The sequence below is a fragment of the Lepisosteus oculatus genome, chromosome 10 (genome assembly GCF_040954835.1).
Source record: "Lepisosteus oculatus isolate fLepOcu1 chromosome 10, fLepOcu1.hap2, whole genome shotgun sequence".
NCBI lineage: Eukaryota > Metazoa > Chordata > Actinopteri > Semionotiformes > Lepisosteidae > Lepisosteus > Lepisosteus oculatus.
The window spans coordinates 35,375,815-35,401,653 of NC_090705.1; the positions used below are offsets into that span (position 1 = coordinate 35,375,815).

A 25,839-nucleotide genomic window follows, 5' to 3' on the forward strand; every position below is an offset into this window, starting at 1 on the left:
TTCATTTTTTTGCACATCTCTTTTTCTCATTGCAGGGTACAGTATATTACGGTTAATCTATTATATTAGTACAGTATATCAAGCTAATCCACATTCAATGTAAAGTTTCATGCAATACTTAATAAGTAAAAGATTCTTAAAGTTGAATTCTTGTACAAATTATATATAAATGTAATAATGTTATTAGATTATTTCTTTTAATCACAGCCCATGTTTCAGCTGAGGGACATTTCTCTTTTTATTTCCTGACATTAATAAGATTACACCAAAGGGAGGAACGGACATTAGGTGAATTTGTGTTTGGATTATTTACGGCTGAAATATTTAATACTGATTAAGTTTATCTGTAGAGGTTATTTTTGTTCCCCTTTTATTTTGTATAGTACACATTAAAATAATACTTGACACAAAATATCAGGGAAAACTGGAGATGCTGAGACTAATATGTATAACGCTATTAGTTGTTTAGTTTTGTGGACGGCTTCTGTTGAAAATTCCACATGATTAAATGAAATGTAGTCTGCATGCATTGTATAAATATTTGTGTCTAATTAATCTACTTTGATCTGGAATTAAGCATTTTAATGGTTTCCAGTTAAATAAAACTGGAATCTATGTTACTGTATGTTCTAAAGTTATAATCTTGTTATATGTCAAGTTATGAAATTTGTGAATGTTTTCTACAGGATCACTGTTTATGCTGCAGATTGTGTAGATCCTCTTTTACTTTAAATGTTGATTCATTCAGAATACATGATAAAGGCAATGAAAATCGCTGCCCGCATGCCTTTTTTCCCATATAAAATTAAATTAATTTATGTAAGCTTTTAACTCAAATTCTCAAATTCACCCTTTTGGCAATCCGTAAATCAATTCCTTTTGTAAGATAACATTTACCATTGATTCAATTATTAATATACAATACTGTATACATTTACAGGATGTTTATTTGTTGTGTTTTGCTGCAAAAATGCAATAAAAGCAGTGGAATTAAATAAAAAAACCTACATGGATTTTCAATAAAACTCAGCTTGAAGTAAACATATTTCTAGATACTGTATATAACATATTACATACTATATATAAATATACTTTGAACTTGATTTTAATGTAATTTTAATATTTTTTCCAATAAATTACTTATATGCTTACTAAGTTTCCTTTCAGGAATCACTGTTCTGCTGTAAACTGTTGTGATGCCATGTGGGGATGTGACTTGAGAGGTGTGGTTTTCTTTATCATGCCTCTTTTTTCAGCTTCCCCCTGTCCAAGATGCTAACATGCTTCTCACAGTAATTGCTGGAGGAATCATCAGCTGCGCATCCTACTCCAATCAGAATAGAGTGTCGAATGAGGAAGTAGATGGTGATGACCAGGAGACCAAGGACGAACTCTGCCAGATCGCTCCAGCCTCTGCACAATCTAAGTCCGTCTCCCTGGCTGAACAATCTTAATGTTTTCCAGCATGACAGCTGGAAAATCTTTTTCCTGCTGCAGTGATGACAAAATATTTTAATTACCTTGCAAAAAAAACACAATCCAAAAATCAGAATCCTAAACCAGTCCTCATTCCACAAAAAATACCAAATGACGCTAACCAGTCCCAATATGCACAAAAGTACAAACACCAAAATTCTGCAACCAAAAAACAATCCGTAGGTTGGGAATTTGATCCCGGACGTGCCCCAAAAAATGTTACGACCCCAAGTGTCTGGGGGTAAAGAGGTGTAACATTTAGGAAAATTTCTGGTGAGGTACTAGGAAGCATGATAACAAGGGTCGCTGCAAAAGTGATGATTTTAAGATAAATAAGTCACTGGTTCAAAATAGGACACAATAAAATACAGGGGTAAGGAACTAGGTTCCTAGGAGTGGTGCCAAAGAAAAGAAAATAACAATCAAATGGAGCTGGCTAGGAAAGTGAGGGAAAGCTAACCTGACTACAAAAGAAAACCCGAAACACACAGTCTTTGGCGTCTTCAACACCGTAGCTAACCTCTACTGACTACCCAAAACCATACAAAGCAAAGGGCACTCACGCATACTAAACTTGTGTGACAAATACAAGAATCAACCACGTGTGTGCAAAATGTACCCAACAACGTAAACTAACTCTATACACAAAAGTTCACACAAATACATGTTTGAACTACAAATACAAATGAGAGTAGATAAGTAACAAGGCCCAAACTTATTATTGTATCAACCTTTTTGTTCTTTTGTACAAGGTAATGGCGAAACAAGGATAAAAACAAACAAAAGTACAAAGAGACGAACAGAAACCAACAAAAGCCGAAGCTATATGAAAAAACACACATAAGCGAACTGAAAACCAAAGCCAAGTGGGACCAAAATCAAACAAAACGCCTCTTTTTTCTGAAAACCTCCATATTTTATAAGAATAAGATGAATAAGATGAGTTGTGATTGGTTGAGAAGCTAGTTGAACATGATGTCACACAGAAACAATAGTGTAATGATGGGCCAATGGGGGAGGGAGAACAATCAAAGTCAGAAGTGTGGAACATAAAAACACATAGACCACACACTGGGACATAACACCCAGCTAAACAGCTTAAAGAGTTGAATCATGCCATAATGAAAAGCTTTTTTTTTCTCCATAGCATTTAGCTTGGTTTACTGCTATAGTCTCAGCCTAGGCTGAAGAGCAGCTCTGCTGATAAACTCTGGTATTCTGCTATAATTAGGCTATTTGTTTTCCAGTTTGAGAACTGGAAACCCCATTTCTACTGCAGCGATGGCAGATATTTCACCCAGCTAGGAAGCTGGGGAGCTATTTTTTTTCTGTCTGAACTCAGGTTGTTTGTTTCCCAGCTAAAAGCTGGAAGGGTTGTTTACTTTTCTCCCCAGCATCCAGCCAGAACAGACATTTTTTCTGCCACAGTGCACGGACGTTTTTTTCCATCTGAAGAGCTGTTTTTTACCACAGCATAAGGCTGCCTACTCTGTCTCAGTGTTCAAGCTGGAATATACCATTTTTTTCTGTCACACGTATGGCTCTTATGTAAATAAAGTAGTATTTCACCTTAAATTTTCTGTGAGGGGTGTCTGTGGTCAAGGCCCATCCTAGAACCAGTGACCCTATTGCAGGATTACAATCTTTACTCTCACAATACTATCAGACAATCATTTAGGACATGTGAAACAGATTATTAGTGTTAACTTGAATATTGGAAAAGACTGCAACAGGACATTATCCGTAATTGAGATGATAAAGCTTTCTTTTACTTTCTACAGCCAGTAAAGTCACCTCTTTTAATTGTCTTCAATTAAACAAGTCCTCATTTCAAGTTTGTATTTATGTAAGAAATCTGCTACACATATTACCATATTTATTTTGAAATATTATACACCTTAATTTACCATACAACACCAAATTATGAATTTATTTTTTCATACGAAATGTTTCATAAGACTGTTTTTTTTACAAAAAGAATGTTATTGGATCAGTCCTAAAAATATAAAGTGTTGGAGCATCTTATTCCTGGTTAAAAAAACATTCAGACAGGTCAGGCTCACATGGTAGCTACAGTAAATAAAGATCTCAAGCATCTATTAAAATAATTTTTCAACAGTTCTAACCTAGTATTTTAGACACTACAGGTGTGATATTTATTTTAATTTTTTCAGTAGGATGTTTTCAGAGAAATAGCAATCCCTTGAATTTAGAGTCTTGAATGATCTCATTTAAGATTCCCAATGCTGTTAAATTCCAGTTGTTGTGAATCTAGGGAAAACAGTGAGCAGGTATTTCTTTAAATCAGTCCGCCGTAGATTTTCCATGTTCCTAGTTAGGAAGCTTGTGCTCTGGTCTTCTTAGCTGAAATTATCTGTCCAGGTGGTGAAAAGTTAGGTTCCTTTCTTGACTCTCCATCAAGAAATGTTGTAGATCTCGGTCATGAATAGTAAATCAGCGCTTGGGGATTTTCCAGTTACCTTTTAAAAAAGATAAAAAAGTTATTTTAGATGTCAATTATGTATGCAAAATCATAATTATTTAATATATAATATTATTATTAATTATTTATAATTATTTTGATTTTTTTGGTTCATGCTTTAAGCAAGTGATCGATTCAAACCAGTGATTGATTTAACCAAATCGATCATGCTTTTATATTAGCCTTTTCCCATCTACATTTTTTATATAAAATTGCATTTTATCCTGTACATTCTCGGAGAAAAGTTTTTGATCACTCATACATATCATGTGAAGAGACTCTTAAGTAAAAATATTGATGCCGCATATTGTGGCCTGAACATGTGTTAAAAATAATATATCATTCACATCTTCACTTCATTTAGACTAAATTTAGAAAATGAAAGAGGGGTTTAAGTTTTACAAATCTTAAAAGACAGTACAGATCTCTAATGTGACTGTTTTTTTTAACCTGAAGATTGTTTCATTTTGTTACAATCTATTTTTTGTTAATGCAAAGAGAGATGTAGTTCAATTTTACATAATGCAAGTAAGCTATCATGGAATTATCAGTTATCAGTATTTCTGATCACGTAAGTCCATTTTCTCTCCACAAGCTTTGAATTACTGCCAAAAACAAAACTGAGTGTAGTGTCTGTTGAAAACATTTGTATATTGATCAATAAATGCTTTCATTTGCAGTAAAGCCCATTTTCCATGATAGCTCTTTTTCCTTTAACCATCTGCACAAAATTATCATTAAGATGCATTTTGGGTCCCATTGAATGAGCTTTATACTCCAGGAAATAAACTGCGTAAATTATGCTTCATAGATTTTGTTCAAACCTCTTAATAAACCATTATCTCCTAGGATGCAACAAATAAGGCTTTTCAAGCTTTTTCAAACATTTTTAATTCACCTTATTCCAAATGTTCAACTGGCAACACAAGCAGTTGCTCAGCTGGCAGGGCATTTCTCTGTATAATACTCCATTACGATAATCGCCTTTGCATGAAGGTGGTAGCATCTAGGACTGGCAGTGGAGTCGGATCATGGTAAGATTGAGGAAGCCATACAAAAAGAGGATTATTACAGTAGTCCACAGAGACAAGCTTTTCCATCTGCACTGTGTCTGATTGCTTTCCTGGGGCTTTCTCTGAATTACCACATTTTACACATTAAATGCCATATTTACAGTCTTCATCATACAGTATGTAACATTCATTCTTTTCTTTCTTTTTAAATGAGCTCCAAAGTATTTCTTTGGGTACCGAAAGCTGACAGAAAGTATTGGAACCTAAGTGGCCAAGTATAATTCATTGTCACAAGGACACCTTTTTTTATTACAAACACTTCATGCTTTTACTGTACATTAGCCTTTTCCCATCTACATTTTTTATATAAAATTGCATTTTATCCTGTACATTCTCTGAGAAATGTTTTTGATCACTCATACATATCACGTGAAGAGACTCTTAAGCAAAAATATTCATGCCGCATATTGTGGCCTGAACATGTGTTGTTAAAAATAATATATCATTCACATCTTCACTTCATTATGACCTAAAAGGAATATGCGCAACATTTTTAAACAAATGTGTGAAAGAAGAAGAATCCTGCCACTCTTTTTCTGTACTCTTATGCTGTTTGCCAAAGATTCTGGATGCATTTTCTGAGAACAGTGATAACACTGTAGGTATATTAACTGGCTTTCTGCATCAACTACAGACAACTGGATCCTTTAATTTGACTGTTAGAGGTGTTGAGTTTAAATAGTCTAGCAGGAATGTTAATATTCTAGAGTGTGGCAGGAATAAGTTGCAGGCATCCCAATTTAAAAACTCAAGATATTATCATCTAGACCACCATGTACCAACTGGATCTGCTGGTGATGCTAAAAGAGGCACAGGATTCTTTTAGCATATTAGAGTCAGGATGAAAGCACTTCTCTGATTATATCAATTTGTGTTTTTATGTTTGCCTTTATGCTGTCCCATCTTGTTTTAATTGTTGTTATTCAATGTTTATTCAGTATATTGGGATGTTTTTTTTCCAAACATGCCATTGGAATATGGCATCATTCTTATATGATCTCCTTAGGACTTGACCTCCACCTCCCTCATCTTTTATAATGTCTTTGCAAGCAGAGTCTTAGATTTATGAACTGTTGTAATAACATATAGTTAAAATATAATTTGGTTATGAAACCATGACCAGAACCTTTAGAATTGTGAGAAATAGGTATTGGCTTTAAAAATAATCCATGGTCTTACCTCTTTAGACCACACATATTTAAAAAAACTAACCTTTTAGTCCATGAATTTGCATTGGTGTCATTGCATGGGCATCGAAGGTGACCTGTAATTAGAAAATCAATATTTATTACTGGAAAAATATCCACCTTAAAAGGAGAAAAAAGCAAAACCTCAGTAACGTTATCTAAAAAAATCTGTTATGCTAGATTCAATATCAGTTATACAGTTAAAGTGAATCTTGCTTTGAAATAAAACACATAATTCTTTTCACTTAAACAAAAATCTTTAAACAATGTCTTATAATAACTTTATTTTATATATAAGTACATATTACATCTATTTATGATTCTTTTTACAGTGGTTTAATGATATACATCTAATTATCACCCAACACAACCCCTCTACCCCCTTTAATCTCAGGATATAAACATTTTAGAAAAATTTAGAAACCTTAATATTTGAAGGCAAAAGCAGAATAACTCTGTTAGTAAACGATTTTTGTTGTTTTGTATTTTTTTATTTTTTTGTTAAGGTATATTAAGTGAGGTTAAAATGGTTACTTGCTTTATTTACCTTGGCAAATGGAGACCCTTTTAACGGCTACAGCCATCCTCTTTCAGGTGAGATCAGCGTCATTTAGTCAGATTCTCTTTAATGCACAGGGCAAGGAGGGGGTTGTTTAGGTACTGTGAAATTCTCACCCAACCAAAGGAAAATAAAAAACAAAACAAAAACTCCAAAGTTGCACTACTGGAAAAAATCATTAATAACATAAAATGCTACTTACAGTCTTCACAAGAATAAGTGTTATTTTAATACTGTACTGTAATATGTATTTCGGTGTACTCTTTTTACATTTTATAATTAGATTTAGACTGCTGGAAACAAATTCTGGTATGCAATCTAATCAAAGTTTTGTCTATGCATAGAAAGCTTGAATCAGCTTTACTTTTCAGTCAAAAGTCTCCCACACAATAATACACCTAAAACTTAAGGAGACCTTGAGTTTCACAGAATTCTGTCCTTAAAAAATAAAATAATATAGTACTTAGCAAGATATGAAAATAATATTTGATTTTATGTGTTTTAATATACAAAATGAGCCAAGACAGTTAAGTGTTTTTTAGGACTACAGGAAAATTAATTTCTTGTAACAGTAATACAAAAATAATAAGAATTTTGCAATGAAGACCAGCAGAATTTTTAAAGTTATTTGACCTATTTTAAGAGACTGGGTTACAGGGGCTTCACATTTTAAACAGTATTATAGTGAATAATAAGAATGAAATTTTACATAAGAAACAAAACATCTATGAGCATTAGACACTATCCGAAAAGTATTAAAGGTTGATTTATTAAGGTGATTTAATGAAAAATCCCAAGACTAGAAATTCTTTGTTTTGGGAGATTTAATTTCAATCAAATAATGATTTTATTTTTTTCAGGTTATTTATTTTAATCTTAACATGTACTGCGAAGTTAGAAAGAATAGCACGCTTAAATTAGAAAATATTGTGTCCTCATAATTATATAATGCTATTTTTATGCATAGAAGTTTTCACAGAACAATATTCCAGCAGTTATAGGATAAATGATCTCATAATTATTAAGTCAAATTATTTAATTGTTGTAATGAACAATTTAATCACATCCTAACGATTATTAAATATTTTGGTTTTGTTAGTTTAGATTTATGGCATTTTAATGCAAACCACATACTGTACAATTATTGCTTCAAACACACATTGCTTTCTTTCAAAAAGTTTATTTAGCATCAAGCAGAGAAAAAAAATCTTTGCTTAACACTACAGAACTTTGATTACTTTCAGTTACAAAAAAAAGAATACAACAATATTTGCATCTTGAGGTTGATTTTTTTTTCTTTGCCCTGTTCAGGAAGATTTACAAGAGACAAAACTATACCCAAACGCCTTTTAACACCCTTTCCCCACCACCTCCACTCCACCAAATAATAGAGAAAAATCCAAACTAAATCGCTATTGTTTTACACAGTCCTGCAAGGTTAAAGAAAACTACATTAGAAGTTAAAAGTAACATTTTATTAGAAAGAAACTACAACTAACATATCTGTCTTTTCATCCATTAATACTAGTTAATAAGGAATGGTTAGTTTACCTAGTTTACTTTGAGATATTTCTTTTTCTGGAAACATTTTCGTTACAGCTGTTATTGTTTTTGTTTTTTTTCTTGATGGCTTCGTGGCTATGTTCAGTCGAAAGAGAATAAGTCGTTATTCTGTTATCCAACATTTCTGGTGTCACTGTTGCTGTTGATATTTTTTTACTAAAAAGAAGGGATTGTTCATAGAAAAACCCATTACTTGGAACAGCACATGGGACTTGGTGGTGACCGTTTGAATTCAGAGTTCAGTATCTGGAGTACGGCTGTTCTCTGTAAACTCCCTTGGCTGTTCTTGTGGGTGGTGCTTTGTGTCTGTTGTTAGTCCATTCTTCCTGACCTGTTAAAAGTAGGAGGAATGGAAAAATTAAGATTTGTCATTGGATCCCATTTTTTTCAAATGTTGTACTCAATTACCATATACATGTTTCTACATTATACTATACTTAACTCTATGCAATTAAAGGTCTTTATACTGTATGCAAACTTTCATATACAGTACATACTGTATGTATTATACACTAATGGAATGATAAAGTACAGGTAGGTTACAATGAACAGTGTGTAAAGCATTTCTGACTCATAACAGTAATAATGTTGGAATTAATATTTTAGGTTTTTATTGTATACTCTATATACTCATAGTTATAATATAAAATGCATAATCAAATCTGATGGGAAATGTGTGTGTAAATTCAACTTAATTTAATTTAATTAAACCATAATAACCTGTATTTGTTTTACAAAACACAAAACCCCTAAAAAATGCATTTTATGGGTGAAATCCTGTTCATGCTAAACTTACAAAAAACTAAGATCCGTCTTGCAAGGAGAACTTTAAAATATATTTTTTAAGATTTTGAAATAATAGCAAGATGACAGCAACTGCATACTTCAGCAATAATTTAATTTCTTCAACCCCTGCTGTTTAGATTAAATAACCCAACAGAAAATGCATAGTCAAAACCTAAATGAGATTTAGGATTGCATTTTTAATGCTGCAAATTTGAATTGATTTAATTAAGAAAAACAGGTCTAACGTGTTTCCATTTTTAACAAATAAAATGTCATAGTGTTTTATTGTAAAAGTATTTGCTATTTTATTGTTTTAAAAGTAAAGGAAATTCTAGAATAAATAAAACCATTATTATGTCTGTCATTTGACAGACATTTCTAGAAAAATCATTTAAATAATAGAAAAATCATAGATTATAGAAATCTGAAATGGAAGATTTTAAAAATTAGCACTGTGGGACTATAGCCCAACTATTACTGTAGCAAGTACTGTATGTCATGCTTACAGGAGTGAAATAGCCCATCAAGGGAATTTGAAAAGATGCCACTTGGTTTCTTTTGGTCAGGTGCAAGAATCACCATTAACTGAAATCGGCATTCATTCAGCCTCATCACTGTCATTTGCAAGTGCATTTACTGACGGAAGCTTTTGTCTTTACTGATCATATGCCAGCACTTAACAATTTGATACAGTTCTTAAGCTCAATTACATAGTAGAATAGAACTCTTATGAATTTCTCTGCAAGAAAAAATCATTAACCTTTTACAACTGTTTGAGTTATCCTAAATACAATATAATTACCTCTATAATCTCCATGCTACCATCATAGGCATACAAAGGATGATTCAGGATTAAAGACACCAAAATGCTACCCACAACCTGAAGAGTGAGTATGCCTTCTTATATAAGCGGTAAAATATATTGAGTCACCAACAGGTACATAATCTATCTGAAGCACAATTAAAACCATAAGAATAATCAACTATGGATGAATAAAAGCATGTGTATATCATCTGAAATGAAGATGAAGCAGAAGCTAGAATTTCACTAGAATTCTGTATGGCATATGCAAATAGTCTAGGGATTCAGTCACACTGCATTTAAAATTAAAACAAATGAAGTTCAATAGTATAGGAGGCACTTCTTGATGCCTATGGTTGTGGGTGTATGGATCATACTACTCAGGCATCGTGCTGAAGTAAATACCCTGGCTTCTTTCAAGAACTGGCTAGAGCTGATTTTTGGATTAATTAACCACTACCTGCAACTAATTAACCTACTAACAACTGGGCCCTATTAGATAATTCCCCCTTCTCACTTACTTATTATTCTTATCATTTTAATTTTTATGTTCTTATTAATATTGGATAGTCTTCCATTATTGTCAATAATCTTTAATTTCCCCCAGAGAATGACAAGGTCCTCCCCACTCGTCTGCAAGCGCAAAACACTAAAATGTCCAATTTACCATGGCCACCTTAAAAGTAAACATGGTTCCAGCGGGGGATAAAAATTAAGATCATATATACTACATATTATATTAATGTATAAAGAACCCTCTCATGAGCCATCTGTGAGGCAAACAAAAGAGTTTAGGCCACATAATTAAGATAAACAAAAACACACTGTAGGGTTAACATGATCAGCAAAGGCAGCAGTAGGAAAACTGAAAGAGAGTACAACATGATCCTGACACAAGCGATTCCACATTACGTCTCACCATATCCAAGGGAACAACAAAGTCACAACTCAAAGGTCAAAAACATCTCAAATGGGCATTATACCATATGCACATAGTACAAAACACATTATTGCGTTGGAAATCCTTGGGAAAAGCTAGTTTTTAAAAGTAGTATGTTGCAGTTATACATTACAGAGTAATTCAATTTTGAAATTAATCACGTTAAGGTAAAATAATTTTAATCACATACAGTGATATATATGGTTTGAGTATAACTATTATATAAAGTAATAAATTAACTCTTAAAATCAAATACCCGCAACTTTGTATTAAGTTAAAAACAAATATTCCCCTTCACAAATATCTGTAATGGATTATTTTGAAATGGACAGTAACTTTTCCCAACCTTACTAGTTGGTCTCATGACAGCATAGGAACAGATTTAATTGGCGACCAGGGGCTTAATTTACAAGTGTTTTCCTTACAAGTGTTTTCAGTAAAAGTTTGATCAAAACATATCATGTGTTGCATCTTCTTTTAAGCAGTGAGAAAATCATAATACAAAATTAATCATTTATGCTGTTCATATACCACATGTATGCTGAACGAAAGCAAAAGCAAAGAGCTGCCTTTGGAGTACATGCATGTCATGTCATTACATCACATTACATTATTCTGTATCACTTTAATGTACTGTGCTAATTTAACTGTCACTTACAATATATGTCTCCTAATACCGCCCACACTATGGAGATCAGACAATGCTGCCCATGTTTAAAATTAACCTCATTAATCTTATAATCACATTTTGTGCCTTTGAAATTAGATTAATTTCATTGGGATTTTTTTCCAAATAAAACATTTATATGATACTTAGAAGCACCCACTGTGTTATCCACTCAAAATTGTTGTGTGTTTCATCTATGTTTTGTTTAACAACATGGCCCTCTTTTCTTTAACTTTTCTTCTTAAATTTGAAATGAAACTAAAATACAACAAATACAAGCTATATCTTGTATGGGGGTCTGGAAACTGAAGACTATTAATGCAAAAAAGCCTTTTTCTCTTTCCACAGAAGAACATGTATTTTTTTATGTAAACATCAGTCAGTTACAGAACAAAGGACTGTAATATTATTAACTGGATCCAGTACATACTGTATATCATTCAGAACAGGAAAAAAGCCAATATTTGAGCATATAATCTGTCCATCCATTTTTAGTCTAAGTTATAAAATTAAATTGTGCTGTAATACAAACTAAGCACATTGTGAGAGAATCCCTACCAACATTTATCTACATTATCCTTCATTTTCCACCTAGAGCGCTCAGTAATTCATAAGTTGCACTAGAAAATAATTGTACATAAAGTTTTCATGCAGATACATAAAGGAGAAAAAGTATATTAAGTGGGAGTTATTTGTAAATGGTTAAAAAATACAGCTGACATGGTGGATATTTAAGGGAAGTGAGTTACCCAATGACAAAACTTATGACACTTATTACCTAAGCAATACACATTAAGTACTGAGACAAAATAAATGAGGAATGCAGGAAGAAAAGAATTGTAATGTCAACTGAGCACAGATCCAACACTTTAACCTGGAGAATGGTGGAATGGGTAGAATGAGTTCCATTCCATTCCATTCCCCTCCATTAAATGCACTACAGCTACAGTTGACAAACAAAACACAGCATCTTTAACAGAAGTTAACATTAAAGTACAATTATAACAATATTATTAATATTAATATTAATAAAAATTAATGTAGATGTTTTGATCACATAGAAAAGTTGGATTCATAAAGACTAGATGGTTGTGGTTTCAAATCCCAGGTGGAGCACTGGTATTTTGCCTTGAGATGTATGTACTCAGTGCTTCAGTAAAATGGATACAAATGTAAATCAATTTAGATGAACATTTCATTCAAATAAATAAACTCCTCAAAATCAATCTTCTAAGTCATAACATCTATAAATGAACCCTTGCTGTGGTAGAAAGCTAGAAAAATACAACACAACAATTCTGCATTTTACTGACACGCAGTGGATGTTAATGGTGACAAATACATTTTCAACAAATCCATAACTGCATTCAAACTACAATTATTTAGTAAATTCTTATATTCACTTATTTCTGTTCAAAATTTGAACTCACCGTATGAATCGTACGAATCTTCACTTATTCCATGTCCATATTCATAGTAATCACCTGAGCTGTGGATGAAGAAGGAGAGACAATCAAAACGATGTGTTTCCAGGTGTTGATAGCAGTAATAAATAAATCACAAAAAAAACAAAGAACAAAACAATTGTGAACAAGGGGTTTGCTTCCAGGTGACTCGTGTGTTGATATGAGTCCAAACTGAAAAATACATGACAGATAGACTGTAAAGTAAAAAAGTATTACCCAGAACTGAAATACAGTAGTTGTATATTTTTAATGCTTTTCTACTTTACTTTACTTTTCTACTAACTTAACTGTTATGTTATGCTTAATCGCTGACTCCCTCAGCTGGGTTTAAACATTTTATTATAATAATATGACTTTACAATAAAAAAAATCAAATATCTAGTTGTAACATTTACTGATTTAATTCAGAATACAATAGGTTTACAAGGAAAGTATGAATCACATTTAAAAATATATAGCCACTCCCCATTGTAACATTAAACTTACACAAATTTGACTTTACAGAAAATTACTGTAAAATAATTTTAAAATGCTATATGTTTGTATATATACAGTACATGCAGTATAGGGTTCATAAATCAAAACTACTTATGGCTGTATGGGATATAAATACCTCAAATACCTCTTCCTTAAATTACATCCATTACTTAATTAATCGAGTTGTTATTGAGTTGTTATATTTTTTGTATCGAGTCTATATTACTATTTTATATTATATAACTATTTAAAAAGAAATGTGTTTTTTCATTTCATTGCAGAATATGCAATGTATTAATTAAATTATGGTTAAGGAGCAAAACATATATATTCGTCGAGGACTATCTGTACTGTATTTGCAATTATAAATTGTTTTAAAAAACAAAAATCATCCTGCTGTTTTGTTAATATCATACAGTAGTTGTTTTGTTTCTATGGAAAACAATCCACATGTTTACAGCAATTAAAAATAATCAAGTTAGTAATTTTAAGAAAGAAACATTTCATCTGAACCGTTTAACATCCAATGTTGAACTTCTAATATATGTTTTAATAATAATTACTAAGCTTAATTAACATTATATGGCATGTCATAACTGAAATAAATCAATCATCTGTCAGTGTTGGAGTGGCATTTGCAGGTTCCATTCTGATCAAGCTCATTATATCCTTCAAGGCCAGATATTGTTTTGAAGACAAACTTTAATGAGTACAAGGGTTTTCGGGATTCAAACAACATCTTCGAACATTATATCCTGCTTCTTGCAACTCATCAACCCAGTTTCTTTAATAAAATGTTGCTCATTATAAGTCATGTTGATATACATATCTGAAGCAAGCATGTTTAATGCAGTGTGACCAACACACATTTATTAGCTTTTCCTAGCTTCTTGCTACTTCATTTTAGAGATGGATAGCTCATTTTAGAGAAAAAATAATTATGAATGAAAGTAGACATTTTTGAAGAAAATCCAAGCTGAGCTTCCTTAATACTACTCAGCATTTCTATGTTTACAAAGAATATTGATAGATAATCAGTTACCATGGAGAAAATGTTGGACTATAACATTTCTAAAGAAGAGATTTTAGATATGAAATATCCATGAAGTATGTGGATCTCCATAGTACATTTCTATTCCTAGTGATATGTATTATCCGCTGAAACCTGCTGTACCTCAACTAAAAAAGCAAACATTTGGTGGATAAGAGAGTTCATCAAAAATAAAAAGAGGTCAGCTGTCTTTCTCTTTTTTTGGTCCTCAATGCTTCAGTGACAAACAATTTTGAACTGACATCTGCCATCATTCAGGACAGAGTCTGATAATTTATTGGAAGACTGTCATCATGCCTGGAAGACTTATTGCAGCTGAGCCCACTTCCTGTGCCTGTCAATCCTTTTTGTGTGACAGAAAGGTCTTTCCTCTTTTAGAACAGGAATCCAGAAGAAAACACTGAAAGTGCAGTAGTTACAGGCAGTTACAATATGAAAATTAAGATTACATCTGTGCTCCAAAGCTATTCTGAGGAGCTTTGGCTTTTTAGTTATGGCTTTTTGTCTGAAAATGAAAGAGAAAAAAATCTGTTTAGCATTACAGACATACTGTATTTGAATGTGATGCTGCAGTTACAAAAATGCAGACATAGAGCTATGAATAATCATTAATTAAGAAATATCAAATCAGTATCCAATATCACATCTTGAAAGCAGCTTTCTATAAAAATTTTAACATAAACAATAATTACAACCTGCATATGTATTCTTGTTTTCATCAGCACAGCTTAGTAATTAAAAACACGTTTAATTTATTAAATTTAATTACACAAATATAAACCACACAATGCTATACATAGATATTTGTCATTTGTAATTAGTAGTGTAATAATAATTATTGTATTCAAAAACAGAGTTATCCCTGAAAGTGAGACACAATTCACCTTGAAAGGCCAAAGAGGGAATGTGTGTCCTACTAAATAGAGATACTGCTCGAGTCTCATAAAATGAATACAAAATGAATGAGAACCTATTCCACTTTTCAAAACAATGCATCACTAAACAGTAAGCTATTTCTCTAACCAGTGGATTCCGCAAATATGTAAGAGAACACATTTCTTTAATTAAGAATACAGTATACTTCCAATACTCACATTACCAAGATAGATTCTTGTTTATTTCTAGAATGTGTCTCTCTCATCGCTTATATACTATCTTATGTACTCTCCTTAAGACCTCCTTCATATTTTCTTTCACTCACCTCTTTAAATCTGCTCTAAGGCCTGCTTTTTTCTATGTCCAATCCTCATGAAAGCTGGGTTAATGACCTCTCTCATAATTATCCTATTACCATTTAATATTGAAGTTCTAAGATGGCTAACTTAATGATTTAACTGAGAATTAATATAGTCTGATTAGTATGGCTTGTTTGCTCATCTGGATTTTTTGTCATTGTGGCTGCTTCAAGTGAGATGATTAGATAAAAGGACAGTGAAAGCAAATAGTTAACACACACCGTGTATCACCTTTTTAAAATAAGGTAGTTTTCATGGTTACCTCATTCACTTTCCATACACAGAACAATAAAGTTCTCTTTCAAGTTAATAAATTTGTAATAAATATTCAGGAGACAATAAAAAAAACTTTAGTAGCCATTACAAAAAAAGAAAATACAACATTTGTATTACAGGCACACCACAGTTACTGTAGAGCTGCAATGCCTTTTTCAGTAGTGTGATAAAGGTCCATATCAAGAAAGAAGAGAGCCCAGTGATGTCAGAGAAAGGAATGTGTAGGCCTCTAGCTCTAAGCAAGCATCATCTTGAGAGCTCTAACATCAATCAGTCAGATCCACCTCTGCTGCACTGATAAACTAGGGATGAATTGTCATTCAACAAAAGACTCACTGGAGAACAATGAATATTCCTCACAGAACAGTAAATAATCTTGAGGAAACCTGCCCCAAGGACAAAGTCACATCTGAATGCTACCAAATAATGTCGACAAAAGAGCCTCTTACACACTAAAGGCATATACCGTAATTCTTTGAGACCTATTAGGAAATGTCAGCGAGCATTCAAATAGGAACTATGAACAAAATAAAAAACTGAAACAACTGATAACCAGTTAAACTCAGTTAAACCAACTGAGCACCTCAACAGATGAGTAACATGCGGTTACAGCAATCCTCTTTTTTTGTATCTTATGTTCAACAATGTATGTAAGAGATTGAAGAGAAACTCTGTGCCAACAGAGCATGTTTCATGATCATAAAAAGACCCCAGTAAATTAGAGTGATTGGCGATCCAAGATATCCAAAGATAGTTGTCTTTCATGATATGTGACATACAGTGATTTACCAGGTCTTCTACAGATGCTAAAGCATAGTTTTTGAAAAGTTAAATTTAGAAAAATAGACAAATGCAAATACATTTACACCAGTATAGTGCTCTACATAATATTGTAATCTCCTTATTTTCTCCTTATGTTTTACAACAAAACACCAGTATCAGTGACAATACAAACTGTGTACAATATGTGTGCTATCTAGATGACTGAAAATAAGGCTTGGTAAAGATATTCACCTTTTCCAAGAATTTCTTTGCTATGATGCAGCTAGCATCATAGGTGGCCTGGAGGTAGGACAGAGAGTGACGGAGATTGAGAGAGTAAAATGGCATTGGTAATCAGGACAGATCTGAATTTCAAAGTGGGAAACTGTTAGAGAACTTGGAGTGACTGGTCAGGTACTCAGCAGTAGAATGATTACTGTTTTTAGGCGGACTCGGACAGAGTAGACCTCAGTGGCGCAGGTTAAGTACTGCTGAGCACCCCTTTGTTGTCATAAAGGAACTCAATGACAGAGCACCACACCAGTGGCAAAACAAGGTTTATATAGTGTGGTTTTATGTATGAAGCACCCATTAATTGTGCAAGGGAGGCTGGGATAAACGACGTGAGCAAGTCTGAATTGCCCTGGGTGGAAAGCAGTTCCTCGTAGGAATGTGCTTGATTTCTGTACAAACCAAGGGTTTTTAGTGTAGTGTAGTGTAATGGGCTCTGCAACATGGCCACTTCGCCTTCCACACAAATTTAGAAACAGATTTATACTGTAAAAAAATGTGGAACAGTATGCTCGTTTAAATTAAAAATTAAAAGTAGAGCACATTATTCGGTTGAATCCATCCGTTTCAGTTTTTCTAAGTATTGCTTTAAATAATAATGCATAGATTGCAACATCAAGATCTTTAAAATGCTTAATTATTAGTACATTTACAGGTAAAATCATATTTGTCAGTGAATTATTCAAAAGCAACAACAAATTTAGAGTTAGAATTTCCTCATAACATAACAGACTACTGAAGAGATCACATGTCTTCCATGTTGTCATGGTCAACTGAAACTAGTTTCTGAAATGTGATCCTTTTTTGTATTTTTTATGTTTCTTCTGTGATCAGTTTTTATCGTATTTTAAGCCGCGTTCTCAAGATGGCAGAGACCAAGACAAAGTCTTACTCTTCTTCTCTAACTGAGATAAAATAGAAACAAATCTGATTCTCCTGGTTTGTGTTAAGATGGCAATACTGCTACAGCTGTGTATGGATCAACAAATGAAGCTTGTAAAATTGGAAACGGCAGCAATGACTTCTGAGATTACTGCAATAACAGGGAACTTAAAGACTCAGATAAATGCTTCGATATATAAGTCTAAACTGGACTTTGTTTTGCTGAAGAATGAGCATAGAAATTATCCTGAAAGCCCTCATAACAAAGCAAAACAAAAATTCTAGGTAATTGTTTTTAGATCTATTGCTTGAAAAAATAAATATTCCGACTGTTGTCATACCTCATGTACTGTATTTGAACAACATGATTTGTTTGTATTGGGGGGAAAAATCTTTCAAAGCATTGCATTTTCAGAGCTGGTCAGCATTGCCTTCTTTAACTTATTAGATTTCTTTGCATAAGCAACAAGGATAATGAAATAAAATCTCATCCATCCATCCATTCAATTTCTAACCACTATATCCAATACAGGGCTGTGAGGGAGCCAGAGCCTATCCTAGCAAAAGCAATGTGTAATGGCAATAGAAACACTGATAAAATTAATAATTTCCCTTGTAACACTGATCAAGAGAATAATAATTAATTTGAGTATGCAGTGTCATGCATACTAGAAAACAACCATTTGTGTTTTTTATTATTAGTTTAGCTGATGTCTTTACCCAATGAGATATAGAGTACAATCAAAACAACCTTTAGAAGGTTGAACTTCAGAATTATAAATGTCACCACTTCAAATTTTAACATTTTTACCCATTCCTTGTTTTAATAAAATTATTTTCAAAGCAAAAATTTGAACTTTCTGAGTATTTACATCTTTACAACCTTTTCTAAAGAGTCAGAAAGCAAATGGAATGGAATGTGTATTGTATGCCCACATGGCACAGATAAACACCTTCAATATCTATTACCAAACTCAAGCTCTCTAGCCGAATAAAAGAGGATTCCAAACACAGTTAGATACTTCTAAGTTATTGTGTGACACTTTGTCAATAATTCTATGCCATTCCTCACCCCACGTCCTTTTCTGCTCAATTACCCCAGTCAGGGACTCCTTCGGGATATGCTGAAGGGCAAGGTTCCAGGTGAAATGAACTGCAAAATATGCTCTTTAGTCAAATACAGCCACATGCTTCTAATTACTACAGCTAAATGAAGGACTTAAAATCAGCTGATCAACAAAGCATGTGTGCTGATATACATGAGAAAATGTACGCTATATTAATCCTACCACAATATGTATTTTCCAAAAATAAAGGCACAAAATATGAGTGACTTTTTGTGTGTCTATTTGAATAATTTCATAACAGGTAAAAGTAACAGGAGATTAGAGAACTGGATTTGTTAAGGTACAAATATTCTGAGCTTCATAATCAAAGTGACTGTTCTATTTTATGGCCTAGCGTTACCTCAAGTAAAACATTACAGAGATTTAAATACATGTTCAGTATATTTTTATGAACTACCATAGTTGTATTGAAGTAAAATACTATTATTATTTTTCACAAAAGAAGGGTAAATTCTAGATCATTATAGATGATGCTACATGAGATACTGGTATGACTGTCACTAGACAATGAAAACTTCAAAGTCAGAATTTAGTTATAAAGATATACAATAGAAATCTGATTATATTTTGATAATGAGCAAAGCAGCTTTCCCTACAATATTTAAAACTACTATAACTATTATTATTACTATTTTTAATAATAACTGTAATAATATTTTATATTCATATTAACTGACCATGAAATCAGAGACTCCTGACATGCAGGCACTCAATTCATGTTTTAATAAATTCCAATAATGCTCTGGCTTTTTAAGGTCAGGTTTGATCTGGCATTCATTAGCAATGCCTTTCAGTTTTCTATTCTCCACATCTTCTCAGGGGGAAGCCGAATGAATAATAACCTTTCTTAACAGTTGGCTTAGACCTCAAAAAATAAATACAATGCTTATTAGACAACCTAGTCACAGATTCAGGAATTTAGTAACAAACGCTCTTTCCTAGGCATGTTAACTCTCTGAAGCATCTGTCATCTCCATGAATGGCTGATCATAAGTACCTATGTAGTCATCCTGGTGCCATTAAGCAGATGGCAGCGTTAAATCCAAATGATGTAGTACATGTCCCTGGTGGACTTTGTTTCCTTATACCACCCTTACTCTTCAATTCCTGTGTGATAAATCTTTCAAATCTTTGAGAGCATTAAGAAAGGTTGCAAAGACACAAGGTACTGATTTATGGTTAGTATCATGACTTTATCCCATTAGAGAATTTAATGTGGCTAAAATCCTCCTTGCTCATGAAACCTTTTTCAGAATATTTTAGAGGCCTTCAGGTATTGCTTTTGTATACTTTACTGGAAACTGTAAGGCATGTGTCATCTTTCTCTTTCATTCTTTTCAGAACATAGAGAGTGCAATTCCATCTGCTCTTTGTTTCTTCTGTAGAGTTTGTTACGGTCTCAATTGTCACGAATAAACAATTACATTTAATAACAACTATGTCCTATCCTGCATTGCAGGATAGATTTGTAGAAAGATAGCACAGTATGACTATATGCACAGTATAGGACTGCAGAAAAATGAAGTCCTTATTTTCACCATTTTAAAAGGGAATATAGTTCATTTTTTAGATGATTAACATCTACAGTACCTGTGCAGAGATCTTAAGGGATCGTTGATAAATTTATTTAAATAATAGCTTGAAAGATACAATGAATAGACATAAAAAACTAGTGAATTAAAACAAAGAACAAAAATATCAAGTAAAAACAACACAAGGAAATGAAGAATTGGCCATACATAAGAACCCTTCAATGCTACTAAAGCAGGTTGAACGATTAGACAATAGTGGACAATGTCATCTTTAATGCTCCATTTATACTTAATTCCTGGGTTTAAGCTGCTATCCATGGACAGAAAATAAATCGGAGCCTGAGCTGTAAAATGAAATTGCTTCCCCATGGCTGAACAACGGGCAATAGTGACTTACTAATTTATTGTACAATAGGATTACACTCTAATGGAAGTTGTCTCCAGCCTTCTGTCCATAACAAGGGTAAGATTGCACATGATTGCAAATGAAAATGTCTGTGGGGTGTAGAATTAGTTTTCTAGTTTGAAGGTCTGGCTGATTAAGAGATGATCACAGTAGTTGAACCCCACAGAGATGAAAAATATTTCGACAATGAAAATAAAAAAGTAAAGTAAACCATATAAAATTTCACAAAGGTACAGGTATAAAAAGGGTGCCACTTTTGCACTTACAAGCTAAATGCAAATTGGAAACATAGTTCTTAACTGTGGTTTTGTATTTGCCAGGCTCTTCTTGTATCTACCTAGTACAAAACTGCCACCAAGTAGTGGATCTGAATTTTGAGTTTGGCAAGTAGATTAATATTTTTTTAATTGTGGGCAAGACTTGATTTACTGTATATGTGGTGTTAACTCCATGGATGAACTGTGTCATTTCTCCAATCTGGGCTCTTGAGAACAGAGAAAACTAAAATCTATCTTATCTTACTGAATTTAGGAAATTGCTACTTTAATATTGATGTACTGTATTATGGAAAACACATATAACCTGGAAATGTTGGTCAGCAGTAGACTTTGGTAAATCTGACATGGTTATCAACTTTATACTGCTGAAATTTTCAAAAGATGTAACTTAAAACGGATGGAGATGAGAAAAGAGCGTCGTTTGGTATCCTATCTATAAGAACTTGCAAGTGCCTTTGTAGAGAATACAGTGAAAACTGCTTTGAGAGGTTGGCTGACAACACCTTTGAGGATAAATACATTGTAGGCAAACCAGAGCTTCGTCAGTCACTTTTTATTAAGTACATTCCTAAGATGTAAATGGAAGTGATCTGGATGAAGACATGGCTTAAAACCACCCCAGACAGCTTGTCTAACACCTTCTCCGTGGGGTAGTTAGAGGAAACGCTTTTACAGCAAGGGACTCAAATTCACTCTGACAGCCAAACACATCAAATGGAAATATTTGGAAATGGAATTTTAGATATCTGGGCACAGGTCAGAATGTGGCATCTTAAAAAATAATTATACATATAATTAATGTCATATACTGTATATACAAATAAGGAAATTATTAAATAAATCAGGAGATGCATCCGGTGCCCACATATTACAAGCTTCAAAATAACAAATATGAATCACTGATTAATGAAACTGAAATGAAAGCAAGTTATTATACTGTATACTGTATAAGACACTGCAAAGCACAATGTATTGTTTAAAATTTAAAGTGGTTAATAAAGTTTTTCTATGTCAGTGATCTGTTCAACCAGATGCAAAGCATATTTAGCTGGAATACCATCTGTTCTCCTAAACGTTCCATTGGATTTGGATTTTGTAACAAATATAATTGAAAATATATTTTTGTACTTACAATACATTCCTATTTATATTTTTAGAACTAAATTCTGATGCTTTTCATTGTCTGGTGACAGTCATACCAGTATCTCATGTAGCATCATCTATAATGATCTAGAATTTACCCATCTTTTGTGAAAAATAATAATAGTATTTCACTTCAATACAACTATGGTAGTTCATAAAAATATATTGAATATTGTGGAGCCTTCTTCGGGTGTGAGGGGTGCTTGGGTAATTAATATAATTATAAATTATAATTAAATTACTGTAATCAGTGATCTAGGTTGTTGTATACCTGTTGTTGTATTGAATAAACCAATCATTTTGCACGATTACCAGATTACCAGATTAAGAGGATTAGCAAACTCTGTAGAAGATGCAATGGTAGATTTAGATAGAACAAAACAGTGAAACACAAACTAGAATATACAAATGGAAACTTGGGAGATGTTTTTTAAAACTTAAAACGGGAAACTCTTCTTCATGGAAATAATTATGCAGTCATGTTGTTGAAACTCGTACTATTGCCTTTTTTTTCTCTGAAATGCCTAACGGAATTGCTCAGATCAATCAGAAGTCAAACGTGCTAGAGAAGGTAAATCATCTCTTGTCTTTAGATATCATGTAGTTTTGTTCTGCTGTATAGTCTAAATGAATGCTACTAAGTGCAATTTAAACATCTGTCCGGCTATGTTAAAAAATGTGTTGGTTCCCATTAACAAAATACTGTATCTATATATACATTGTATATGAGAGATAATGCAGTAAAATGCAGACTGAGACCTCTGCTTCATGGCATAATAAATTCACAACAAATTTTAGATATATCTGATCTTAATAATGTGATGGAATATTTCAGAGACATCGGCCAATGAGCCTTGTCATGGATGAAGTGATGTCATCACCAGTGGGGAATGCAACACATCAATGATTTTTACTGAGCTAACTTTCCATATCAGTTAAATGGAACCCTTCCATGTCTTCCAGTCTACCCTTCTTTGTATAGAAAATGTTTGAATCTACTGTATATCAATTTAGACAATGCTGTCCCAGTCCACTGGATGTTTGAAAGCGTGAGTTCTTTACAGCCCTTAGTGACTCTGAACCTGTGTTGGCTTGAACCTCAATGGTCTTGGGAAAAAGACATGTACATGCCTTTTATTTCAACGTCCATGCTAGCTGAGATTCCCTTGGGCACACTGCATCCCTCCTGCTTTTTGACGTCCGTAGCCTCTATGGTCCCCTTAACCTAAACATCAGCTGCCTGGAGAATTCTTTCTCATCTAAGACAGCTTCTAGCATTCTGTCCAATCTCCCTTTTTAAGTCTCAGCTTCTGACCTCAAGTAATCTCAAATGGCCTCATGAGATGTGCACATTGTTTTTTGTGTGCTCCCACTAGCTGTGTTATAAAAAATAAAACAAACAGCAGGAGAGAGAAGAGGGGGAAATCTCTGTTGCTTTAAGCTTATAATACATCAATTGCCTTTACTTTTATTTGGCGATCTTAGTTGTACACTCATTGCAGTGCACTATTCATTTACACTGTGATGTTAGGAACTCGCCCATGTGCTGCCACCAGACAATATCTTTGAGTTGCCAAAGTATGCAACTGCTTCTATTGGATAAGGTACATGCCTTCTGGTTTATTATAGCATGTCTCGTGTTGGAAGGTGGAGTGTCTGTCTGCTCTACATGTATAAAGAATGAAGGCCTTATCATTATTCCCTTGCTGGTGGACTCAGAAGCTGCATGGGTTTCATGGATGTGCTCCTATAATTTAAACCCTTAGTAAAGCTCCAGTACATCCAAGCAAGTACTTTGAACATTGAAGATACCTGATGTTTCGGGGGTTTTGTGCATAGATATGCCCTGTCTACACACTGCATTTTGCAGTGTATCTTATCCAGCAAGTGTTGAGGCCAATGCCTTTGACTGGTCCATTGTTTGAGGCAGATTGCTGAACAGAGTTTTGTGATCTTTGTGGCTATCTAAAAGCAAGGTCCTGGAAGCCAACAAAGCATCACTACCAAATGCTCCTATCATGCTGGGCCACACTTTCAGTCCTGCGTCTGATGTAATCCTCACTCATTATCAAAGTTCCACAACAGCTATGTGCCCTGATGTGGTACTATGCTCAATCAAAGCAAGGTGACACTAGGCCCTATCCGCAAATGTCTGGCCACATTCCAATTTGTTATAGGCAAATGCCTTACAACATATTGCCCTGCCCCTCAGACATTTAGGTATCAAACCTACATACCCAAATACTTTAAATCTCTCCCTCACAACCAGTCTCAGAATTTAGTCAATCTGGAGTCTTTAGGATAAACTGGACACATCAAGATAAAGTATTTTATGCAACATACTTTCTTGGTGCAAAAATGTATGACTTACTATAGCCCATTTAGAGTTTGCAGTTTGTAAATCTCTTTCTGCAGTCACTCAAACACAGGATGCTGACTGTTCTCCAGTCTATTCAGTCCAGCAATTAAACTGCATCTGTTTATGCCACTGTGTTGGAAGAGCAAAAATACTCTCCCAGATTTGCCCTGGGAGGATGGCTCTATGTTGTGTGCCACCTTAAAACCTTAAGAAATGCATTGATGCTGGTCTGGCCCACCTTTGCTTGCAGAGCATGTGAATCCTCAGCTGATTCTTTTTCTGTCACTCTCAGGAGGAACTCAGCTCCCACATGTATCTGTTTTCTTACTTTTGGAGTGAGTCTGCATTCCATCCACACAGTAGTAACACTTCTGGAAGACTGGAGATGAGTTCTAATTTCTGCTGGGAAATCTAGTCGTGTCCCTAGAAGTTTTGCCAGATCATGGTCACAGTATTGGTGTTGATACTGGTGGACTACTTCCATTCTTGAGTGCTTAAGCAGTGGTTTCTGTTGTGGTTGTTGAACCTGCTGGTGGACTGTTACTGCCCTCTGCCAGTCTCCCAGTCTCCAACTTGAGATATGGTGCTCCAATGAGATGGGGAGCACAGAGAATCTGGTCCCCAACATACCATGATTATATTATTTGTTATCAACATCAGTATCAACATGGTATGGCAGCTCACATAACATGCTGAAACAGCAGGTGCTTTTTTGAGGTGGTCCGTCAATTTTTATTTGATTTATATGTCGATACTGATGTTGATAACAAATCATATAATCATGGTCCATGGTTAAACCATTAATCTTTCCTGAGAATAGTTAGGATATATACAATCTGTGTTGTCAATCTCAGGAAACTACGTCACTCAATCACAACTTTAAATGCACAACCTAACTTTCTTGGCTCAAGGATAACAAACAGCAGTTTAAAATGAAATCCCTTCAGTACCATTTGAAGAACACTTTTAGAGGAAATTTGGAAGTCATCCAATTAAAATGGTAATGGATATATAGGATT

At 33.7% G+C, this 25,839-nt stretch overlaps 1 protein-coding gene across 3 annotated transcripts in view; it reads right to left on the bottom strand.

The window, feature by feature from the left end:
* Positions 1–1,197: 1,197 nt before the first annotated feature.
* Positions 1,198–25,839, bottom strand: part of khdrbs3 (KH domain containing, RNA binding, signal transduction associated 3) — a 149,914-nt gene continuing 125,272 nt past the window's right edge. Inside the window, exons 8-11 of one of the 3 annotated variants that reach the window (XR_011190769.1) lie at positions 12,966–13,024; positions 8,329–8,671; positions 6,244–6,295; positions 1,198–3,956 (exon numbers count right to left, since the gene is read on the bottom strand). Coding sequence is in view for 2 of the 3 variants with exons in the window: in XM_069195143.1 (XP_069051244.1) it covers positions 8,580–8,671; positions 12,966–13,024 (151 nt within the window). In the remaining variant the exon portion in view is untranslated. Of the gene's footprint in view, positions 3,957–6,243; positions 6,296–7,906; positions 8,672–12,965; positions 13,025–25,839 lie in introns of those variants that run through there. The other 2 variants (XM_069195143.1, XM_069195142.1) reach the window with 2 other exon arrangements.